General features: G+C 44.2%; 1 protein-coding gene across 1 annotated transcript; it reads right to left on the bottom strand.

The window, feature by feature from the left end:
* Positions 1–8,382: 8,382 nt before the first annotated feature.
* Positions 8,383–9,871, bottom strand: LOC101552681 (retinol dehydrogenase 16-like). The gene is made up of 4 exons (XM_055124560.1): positions 9,559–9,871; positions 9,204–9,462; positions 9,038–9,099; positions 8,383–8,600 (listed from the first exon to the last, which is right to left on the bottom strand). Exons 1-4 carry the CDS (start codon positions 9,869–9,871, stop codon positions 8,383–8,385), a joined length of 852 nt encoding a protein of 283 aa, XP_054980535.1.
* Positions 9,872–10,319: the final 448 nt, after the last annotated feature.

The raw sequence follows: 10,319 nt of genomic DNA, 5'->3' as shown, positions 1-10,319 counted from the left end.
CGGTCTATAGTCCACTTTTGGTACGCGGCTTTCCACCCAAGTGGGTCCTCCCAACATTATCTACTAGGTATTCCCTTCTCTGTCTCTGCTGCCTTTTCCCCCATGTGTGGCCAGTTTCTAATCTGTGGGTCAGACCTCCTGGTTCTAATCTCTACTACTCTTGGGTGTTAGGAAGACACACCTTTTTTCCACATACCTTTTCATGGCCAAAAGGTACACCAAAAAATGCTTGCCTCATTTAATCAGTGAAATGCAAATCAAAACAACAATGAGATATCATCTCATACCCAGGGGCTAGCACCCATAACAAAAAACAACCAGTCCTAGTGTGAATGAGCAGATAAAAGGAGCCTAATTCACCGATTTGGGGAATGTTGACTGGTCCAGCCTTTAAAAAAAAAAAAAAACAATAATGAACACTTCTCAAAAAACTAGAAACTGAGTTTCTATATGGATGGATAGATGCAGTAGCACTGTAGCACTGTCATCCCATTGCTCATAGATTTGCTCGAGTGGGCACCAGTAATGTCTCCATTGTGAGACTTGTTGTTACTGTTTTTGGCATATTGAATATGCCACAGAGAGCTTGCCAGGTTCTGCCGTGTGGGATAAAGGGTGTAATCACCCAATTTTCTGCTACATGGATAGATCTGGAGAGTATCACACCAAGTGAAGTTGGTCAGAAGAGAGAGATGGATGTAGAATGATCTCTCTCATGTGTGGTATATAAATAAATGTAGTTAGGAAAGAACAAGTGCCCAAAGAAAACAAAAACTGAGAACTGGTGACAGAAAATAGATCACTCTAGAAGGGATGTGTGGCCAAGGATAGTAGAGATGAGGATCAGGAGGATTGCTCCATGGCTTGGAAGCCGGCCTCACATGCTGGGGGAAAGGGCAGCTCAGATAGAAAAGGGAACACCAAGTAAAGGATGCTTGGAGGACCCATTTAGGATAGGAGACTATGGACCGAACATGATGGCCACTTATTGCAGACCACAACACCCTATAGGAGAGAGAGAGTAAAAGGGAATGCGCCTGCCACAGAAGGGGGGGATGGAGGTGGGTGGGAGGGATACTGTGAACATTGGTGGTGGAGAACGGGCACTTGTGGAGAGATGGGTACTCGATCACCATATGACTGAAACGTAAGCACGAAAGTTTGTAAGTCTGTAACTGTGCCTCACAGTGATTCATTAAAAAATAAAATATTTAAAAAGTAAAAATAAAATAAAATAAAGGACAGAAAACCTTCTCAACATGTATTACTGAGCATGGATTCACTCATCGTGCAAATGGTTGCCCTCTACAAGATGAAGAAAGATATATGTTTACTCCTAGGTTGGTAATGGATTTTATACATTTTCAATAACAAATTAATGTCTCATTAAAAAATAAAAATAAAATAGAAACCTTGAAAAGAAAATAGAAGGGGTGGGTGGCAGGGGTAGTGATGATTGCAGTGGTGGTTGGAGGCCAATGGAACAATGGTGGAGGGAAGCAAACACTCTGGCAAAGGGAGTGGTGCTGGAATGTTTAGAGCATGGAACCCCAACATTGTCAGTATTGGAAATCATGGTGTCTAAACTAAAATAATTTTTCAAAAAGAGTGTGGTGGAAGGGGGCTGGAGAGACAGTCCAGCAGGTAGATGCTTGTCTTGCATGCAACCAACCTGGGTTTGACTCCCATATGATCTCCTGAGCCTGCCAGCATTCATTCCTGAGTGCAAAGCCAGGAGTTAACTTTGAACACTGCCTGGTGTGGCCCCCCCAAACACACAAACAAAAAGAGTGTGGTGGCATCTACTACCCAAAGACATTCCAGGCATCCCTATGCTCACAGTCACAGTCATCCCATTGCTCATCGATTTGCTCGAGCGGGCACCAGTAATGTTTCATTGTGAGACTTGTTGTTACTGTTTTTGGCATATCCAATGCAACACGGGGAGCTTGCCAGGCTTTGCCATGCCAGAGCGATACTCTTGGTAGCTTGCCGGGCTCTCCAAGAGGGGCGGAGGAATCGAACCCAGGTCAGTCGCGTGCAAGGCTATCGCCCGCTGTGCTATCGCTCCAGCCCATCCCTGTGCTACTGTTTAATTTTTGAGATGTTTCCCACCAGTTATTGAACAGGGCCCCAGGTTTGGCTGAGAACTCTCAATACTATTCTGTTTTCTCAGTAGTGAATAATTGAAATGGCTTATCCATTTTTCGAAGGCTTGCGGGAGGGAGTGCTCAAAATTTCTTGTTCAACTGAATGAAAGCTTTATTTTATTTCTACCCACCCAAAAAAGGGCCCTGTTTTCTCTCTTTTCCCAAGGACCTCATATATAAGATTAACCATGAGTCATAGCCCACTCCCCACATTCTGCAACATTCATTAGTCTCAAAACGACATAAATTTTTCCTAGTGGTGGTGGTGGAGTTGATTTATAGCCTGGACTTTCTGCTGAAAGTGACCCCATCCGGGTCAACATGAGCCCCAAATATTGGACCTTTTGAGTGACTGATTGATCCTTATTACTGGGCATTATATCCTGACTAGCAAGGAAGTTGAGAATTTGTGTTGCATGCTGTTTTGGCAGTTTCTGAATATTCAAATAAGTAGGTCATTCACAAACTAAAGGAGCTTCCCTCAACTAAAGTAAAACCTTCCAAAACTTTAGTTAGCAGCATAGGAATTTTTCCAAAAAATAGTAAATCCCTTCTGGGGCCAAGAGATCATACAAAGGTTAAGGTACTGCCTTGCATGTGGCCAAACCTGGCTCAATTCTTGACATCACATATGGTTCCCTGAGCATTGCCAGGAATGATCCCTGAGCACAGAGCCAAGAACAAGCCCTGAGTACTGCTGGCTGTGACTCAACTACCTCACTAAAAAAAGTAGTGCCTCCATATGATTCAGTAATCCCACTTCTTTGCATCTACTTCCAAAACACAAAGTATTAATTTTAATTGTTCTTGGGTCACAATTAAACGAACAGGGGTTACTCCTGGCTCAGCCCTCAGGAATTACTCCTGGAGGTGCTCAGGGGACCATATGGGATGCTGGAAATCGAACCTGGGTTGGCCAAGTGCAAGGCAAACACCCTACTCGCTGTGATATCACTCCAGCCCCAAGAATCCTGTTTCCTGAAAGGCATTCCTAGGTTTTAAGAAAGGAGTCTTCTATGATAAGATGCCATTGGCAAAGGCAATAGAGTAAAAAATGAACAAATGGGACCACACCTTATCAGAATGTCTGCATGGCAAAAGAAAGACGGGCTAAAAATAAAAGACAGCATCTGTATGGGAGAAAATATTTGCACTCAACAGAATTTATATATTGACATATAGAATATATAAATCGCTCAAAAATAAATCGAGTCCCTATTAAAAAATGAGAAGAGGAGGGACTGGAGCAATAGTACAGAGAGTAAGGCATTCGCCTTGCACATGGCTGACCCGGATTCCATCCCTAACACATCTGACCCCCAGAATCTGCTAGGAATCATCCTGGAGTGCAGAGCTAGAAGTAAGGCCAGAACACTGCCCGGTCCTCACCCCCCATAACAAAAAGTGTCCCAAAAATGGGGAGAAGAAATAAATAGGCACTTCTCTTGAGGAAGACCAATGGATGGCCAACAGGCACATAAAAAATGTTCATCATCAGTTTCAATTAAGGAAATCCAAATCAAGATGTCAGTGAAATATCATCTCACACTAGTGAAAATAACATATAAAAAATATGGGAAACAATGTTTGCTGGGGGCAGTGTGGGAATTGTGGTGAAAAAGGAACTCTCAATCACTGCATGTGGTAATGCTGTCTGGTTCAACCCCTATGGCAAACAGTATGGGGATTTCTCACTAAACTAAGAATTGAGCTGCCATCTGACCCAGCAATCCCACTTCTGGGTATCAATCCCCAGGACACAAAAAACATCAATTTAAACGAACATATGTACATCATTATTCATTGCAGAACTCAATACAATAGCTAAGCTTTGGAATTTCTGTGTTAAACTGTTGCCATGTAGGGCCAAGAGTAGTTGAGAGGCACTACAACTTCCTGAAAACTGCGTAGGACCGGCTCCAATGGAAAATAAAAGTCACGAAACTGTCACATATGTTTTGTGGCTGATTTAGAATGTCAGATTAAACTGGGAAATACCTGTGATGTTGGAAAATAAGTACAAACAACATATTCAAATGAAGTAAGAGAAGCAGCAGGTAGTTATTTGGACCACTTTATTGGACATCTTGGGCATTGTAATGATGCCCTTCAAACTTACTCTTAGTTTGCTGTGTCTACTGAATCCCAATGACCACGACTCTCAGTACATGGTCAGGAATACAGAGCATTCTGGGGTGACAGACTCCCACAATTAGGCAGCGGAGGCTGTTGTGTCAGGCTGGGTGACCCTCCACACTTTCACCACTGTCAATTGTCATCTTTAATGCAGAGGGGCCCTTAGGTCTTCCAGGCCATTTCTTTTCTGTTTTTAATTAACTTAGTTTTTAATTAGTGAATTACCGTGAGGGTACAGTTACAGATTTACACATTTTCGTGCTTGTGTTTCCCTCATACAATGTTTGAGAACCCATCCCTCCACCAGTGTCCATTCTCCACCACCAATGAACCCAGTATCCCTCCCACCCCCAATCTCAACCCCCCCCCCCCCCCCGCTCTGTGGCAGGACATTCCCTTTTGTTCTCTCTCTACTTTTGGGTGTTGTGGTTTGCAATAGGGGTATTGAGTAGCCATCGCGTTCAGTCTCTAGTCTACTTTCAGCATACATCTCCCCTCCCGAGCGGGATCTCCATCCACATTTTACTTGGTATTCCTTTCTCTATCTGAGCTGCCTTTTCCCCCAGCATGTGAGGTCTGCTTCCAAGCCATGGAGCAAACCTCCTGGTACTTATCTCTACTATTTTGGGTGTTAGTCTCCTACTTTGTAATTTTATATTCCACAAAAGAGTGCAATCTTTCTATGTCTGTCTATCTCTTTCTGACTCATTTCACTTAGCATGATGCTTTCCACGTTGATCCACTTATATGCAAAGTTCTTGACTTCATCTTCTCTAACAGCTGCATAGTATTCCATTGTGTAAATGTACCAAAGTTTCTTTAACCAGTCATCTGTTCTCGGGCACTCGGGTTTTTTTCCAGATTATAAACAGTGCGGTGATGAACATATAAGTGCAGATATCATTTCGACTATACTTTTTTGCTTCTCCGGGATATATTCCCAGCAGTGGTATTGCTGGGTATAATGGGAGCTCAAATTCTAATTTTTTGAGAAGAGTCCATATTGTTTTCCAAAAGGGCTGAACCAGTCGGCATTCCCATCAGCAGTGTAGAAGGGTCCCTTTCTCCCCACATCCTCTCCAACAGTGGTTGCTTTTGTTTTTTTGGATGTGTGCCATTCTCTGTGGTGTAAGGTGGTATCTCATGGTTGTTTTGATTTGCATCTCCCTGGTGATTAGTGATGCAGAGCACTTTTTCATGTGCCCTTTGTCCATTTGTATCTCTTCCTTGGAAAAGTTTCTGTTCATTTCTTTACCCCATTTTCTGATGGGGTTGGATGTTTTCTTCTTGTAGAGTTCAACCAGTGCCTTATAAACCCTTGATATTAACCCCTTATCGGATCGGTATTGGGTAAATATCCTTTCCCATTCTGTAGATTGTTTTTGTATTCTGGTCACTGTATCTGTTGTGCTGCAGAAGCTTCTTAGTTTAATATAGTCCCATTTGTTTATCTCTGTTTCCATTTGGTTGATCAGTTGCGTGTCATCTTTGAAGATATCTTTAGCTTCAATATTGTGGAGAGTTTTGCCAACCTTTTCTTCAATGTACTTTATGGATTGTGGTCTGATGTTGAGGTCTTTAATCCATTTTGATCTGATTTTTGTGCATGATGTCAAGTTGAGGTCTAAGCCCATTCTTTTGCATGTGGTTGTCCAGTTCTGCCAGCACCATTTGTTAAAGAGGCTTTCCTTGCTCCACTTCACATTTCTTGCTTCCTTATCAAAGATTAGATGATCATACATTTGGGGTTGTGTATAGAGATATTCTACCCTGTTCCATTGGTCTGCAGCTCTGCCTTTGTTCCAGTACCATGCTGTTTTAATTGTTACCGCTTTGTAGTAAAGGTTAAGGTTGGGGAGGGTGATGCCTCCCATCAACTTTTTCCCAAGAATTGTTTTAGCTATCCATGGGCGTTTGTTGTTCCATATGAATTTCAGGATTGCTTGATCTATTTCTTTGAAGAATGTCATGGGTATCCTTATAGGGATCGCGCTGAATCTGTATAATGCTTTGGGGAGTACTGCCATTATGACAATGTTGATTCTCCCTATCCATGAGCAGGGGATATGTTTCCATTTCTTCATGTCCTCTTTTATTTCATGGAGTAGCATTTTATAGTTTTCTTTGTAGAGGTCCTTTATACAATGGTGTCTCTTTTTGCTGGTACTCTTCTTGGATCTTGATGCCTGCCTTCTCCAGCTCTGGGAATTTCTTAGCAATGATGTCTTTAACTGTGTGTTTTTTTTTTCCATTGGGATTACTTCCCTGTGCTTCTGGTACTCCAATGATTCTTATGTTGTTCCTCCTGAGGTCATTCCTTAGGACTCTGATTCGCTCTAGGGCCATTTTGAGGTCTTTTGCCATTATTTGTTGTTATCTATAAACTTTCTGCAGCTCATCTTCAAGCTCCCTGATTCTGTCTTCAGCTGTAACCATTGTACTGTTGGGGGCACCAACTGAGATTTTTAGTTCATCGACCGATTCCTTTATTTGTGTGACTTCTGTTCGTAGCTTTGAAATTTCTGCTCTCATTTCTTCCTGCATTTTCTTGGTGGACCATTCCAATGCTTCATTCACATTCTCCCTTAATTTATTGGATGTCTGTTCCATGGATGCTTTGAGTACGTCGACCCTCTTCAAGATTTCCTCTCTGGAGAAGAGTGAAATTTATCAGTTACCCAGGCGAGGGTGTGGGATGGGGGGGAGGCATACTGGGATTTTTGGTGGTGGAATATGGGCACTGGTGAAGGGACGGGTGTTTGAACATTATATAACTGAGACATAAGCCTGAGAACTTTGTAACTTTTCACATGGTGATTCAATAAAATAAATTAAAAAATAATAATAAAATAAAAAATAAAAAAATAAAAGATTTCCTCTCTGAATTCTTTATCTGACAGGCTGTATATGTGGGTAGCCCCTGTTGAGGTTTCTGGAATCTTTTCTTTATCCTCTCTTTGTGTAGGGGATTTTCGCTGTTTTTTCATATTGTTGTGGAAGTATAGAGTTGGGCCCTTCTAGTTGTCTATCCCTATCCCCTCTTGCTGCAGGGGGGATTCTGGTTGTACTAAGATGATGATGGTAGCTTTTTCCCTATTCTAGAATACTTCCTCACTCTCAGGCGCTCCTCCAAGTTTATGTGGGGCCTCTAGTAAAGAGTTAAGGCTATGCTTTCTTTACCAAAGGTTTGTGCAGCTTCCATTGTTCACTGACAGTTTTTGTGAATGTAGGATAAGCTAATGGACTATTTGGCATAGAGTGACTGAGATGGCCAGGGTGTTTTTCAAAGAAATAGATTATACAGATTGTGACCTAAAAGGAAAATAACTGCAGCTGCTCTGGCAGGAGGCCACGCCCCTGAGATACAGGCCACGCCCCCAGCAACAACCTCTTGGCATGCTGGGATGCCTCTGTCTGGTGGGCCCAGGCTAGCACTGTTTGGGGCCCCTCGCCCCCGGCTCAAGTTGGTGCGAGTATCTGAATGGCAGATGAGGCAGAGAGGCCTGGTTGGGGGGGCGGGGGGCGGGGGTCTCGGTCGGTCCCACGAGAGCGCTGGTTCGGGCTCTTCCAAGCCATTTCTAATCCGTTTCTAGTCTTTCCCAGGGTCAAAGTCACACAAGGCAGATGCCCTCAACCGCTCACACCCTCCCAAATGCGGATCCCTTGGAGGAAGAGGAGCCTTGAACCTCAGTGCCTTTGGTTGGCGTTGCAAGAAATAGAATGCAGTATTGCACAGGGCCGACCCTGGATTGATCACCAGCATTGCATATAGCCCTCGAAACACTTCTAGGAGTGATTACTGAGCATGAAGCCAGGAGTAATTGCTGAGCACAAATCCCTGAGAACTGCAAGATATGACCTCAAAACATCAACAACAATGAAAGAAATAGAATATATGTTAGTGGCTGCATGCTTCTAGCTACGAACCATGGTTATAATATCTTAGATTCCTGTGTAATGGACCATGAGGAATTGGGGGGGGGATTCCTTCCCCAATTATGGGGGAGAGGGAATCATATAGTCTCCTCCCTCTGTTGGTGAATCTCTTGCCTTACCCAATACATAAACCCACTCTACCATTCTCCTCTTCTACCCCTCACAGGGCCTTGGCAGGCCTTGAGGGGTTCCATTTCATCAAATAATCCATCAGAAAGGTGGGCATGTAGCTCAAGGGGATGAAGATGAATTTGGCATCCCAGCCAGCTGAGTATCGGGTGCGAGGGTGACAGGAGATCAGGGCATGCTCCATGCAGTTGGTCACCAAAGATAGATCCTGAGTCAGCTTTGGCGAGAACTTCCGAAGTAATTTCATGCCTGTCCAGAAATATGAACCAATTAAATAGATTCTTGCTACCTAATCTGCCACATTTGACATCACTTATTAAGATTATTGATTTTATTCAGTATTTTAAAAGCACCCTTTTAAATAAAATGTAAATAAAATTATATGTATACATTTAATGTTTTCCGTTGGCAGGCTGAGTCGTATTTAAAATTTGTTTCCCCAAATCAATAGTTATAAGCAATTAGACTCAGTGACAATAAAATTATAATTTTCAGTGTCTGGCTGAATTTTTGTGTGTAGCTGAAATTGGAGTTTGTCTACCACATGCAAATGAGTATCATACCATGAAAATTCATTTTAAAAAAGCAAATATCTGCTGCCTAAAATATCATGCTCTAAGGCTGGAGATAGCACAGCGGGGAGGGCGTCTGCCTTGCATGTGGCCGACCCGGGTTCAATTCCCAGCCTGGGTCCCATCTGGATGCTAATGCAGGGAGCATAGAAAGGGATGCTCCAAAGAAAATGCTGCTGAGAATTCAGAGATCAAGAAGGAAGAGACTGCAAGTGGGTGATGGAAGGACCCCCTGGGAAAGGCTCCTTTGCACCATAGCCACAGTCTCCTCTGCCCTTACCTGAGGGAATCCGAGAAGGCCTCAATGCCATACTTGGAGATGCAGTAGCCACCGCCGAAAAAGGACACACGGCCCGCAACACTGGAGACATTGACCACGCGGCCCCTGGCCTTCCTCAGCAGGGGCAGCAGGCTCAGGGTCACCTCGATCACCCCCAGCAGGTTCACGTCTAGTGTCTTCATGAAGTCCTGTTTGGTCAGCCACTCATTGGGAGCTGAGGGCACTGTGATGCCAGCGTTGTTCACCAAACCCCAGAGACCTGAAAATTTTCAGGATTCCGCCTAGGGAGCACGCTCTGGGCCTCCCCTTCAAACAAAGACCCAGACACAGGCACAGACCCAGCAGTGCATGGTACCTCTGTCTCCCGTGCGCTCCTTCACCCACTGGGTGGCCGCAGCGATGCTCTCTGACTTGGTGACATCCAGGATCACCGTCTCCAGCCTGTCGGAAGTCTGTGCTCTCAGTGACTCAGCCCCCGTCTCGGTCAGACACGCAGCCAGCACCCTCAAGCCCCGCAGGTCCAGCTGCCTGGCCAGCAGGTTGCCGAAGCCCGAGTCACAGCCCGTGATGAAGACGTACTTGTCCCGCAGCTGGCTCACCACCTGCCTCTCCCGGTACCAGCGCACAAGGTGGTACAGAGCCACCAGGGCCCCCAGGTACAGCCACATGGCCTGCAGAGATAGACAGTCCAGTGTGAGATCAAGGAAGTGCCTATATCAGAAAAACAACTTTGAATGCATAGATTCAATTAGTACACCAACTTTTAGGTTCTCTTGCAAGAAGTCTTCGATTTTGGGGCTGGAGAGATAGCACAGCGGGTAGGGCGTTTGCCTTGCAGGCGGCCGACCCGGGTTAAAATCCCAGCATCCCATATGGTCCCCTGAGCACGGCCAGGGATAATTCCTGAGTGCAGAGCCAGGAGTAACCCCTGTGCATCGTCAGGTGTGACCCAAAAAGAAAGAAAGAAAGAAAGAAAGAAAGAAAGAAAGAAAGAAAGAAAGAAAGAAAGAAAGAAAGAAAGAAAGAAAGAAAGAAAGAAAGAAAGAAAGAAAGAGAGAGAGAGAGAGAGAGAGAGAGAGAAAGAAAGAAAGAAAGAAAGAAAGAAAGAAAGAAAGA

The sequence above is a fragment of the Sorex araneus genome, chromosome 2 (genome assembly GCF_027595985.1).
Source record: "Sorex araneus isolate mSorAra2 chromosome 2, mSorAra2.pri, whole genome shotgun sequence".
NCBI classification, from domain to species: Eukaryota; Metazoa; Chordata; class Mammalia; order Eulipotyphla; family Soricidae; genus Sorex; species Sorex araneus.
Note: the sequence above shows the minus strand (reverse complement) of the source record. Positions and strands in the feature narration are given on the sequence as shown.

Excerpts from the sequence above, each read along its gene's own strand:
- LOC101552681 (XM_055124560.1), bottom strand. The coding sequence starts at position 9,871 with ATGTGGCTGTACCTGGGGGCCCTGGTGGCTCTGTACCACCTTGTGCGC. Across the intron at positions 9,463-9,558 it reads GGAGCGCACGGGAGACAGAG|GTCTCTGGGGTTTGGTGAAC; the intron begins GTACCATGCACT and ends GAAAATTTTCAG. Across the intron at positions 8,601-9,037 it reads AGCATCCAGATGGGACCCAG|GCATGAAATTACTTCGGAAG; the intron begins GCTGGGAATTGA and ends ATTTCTGGACAG.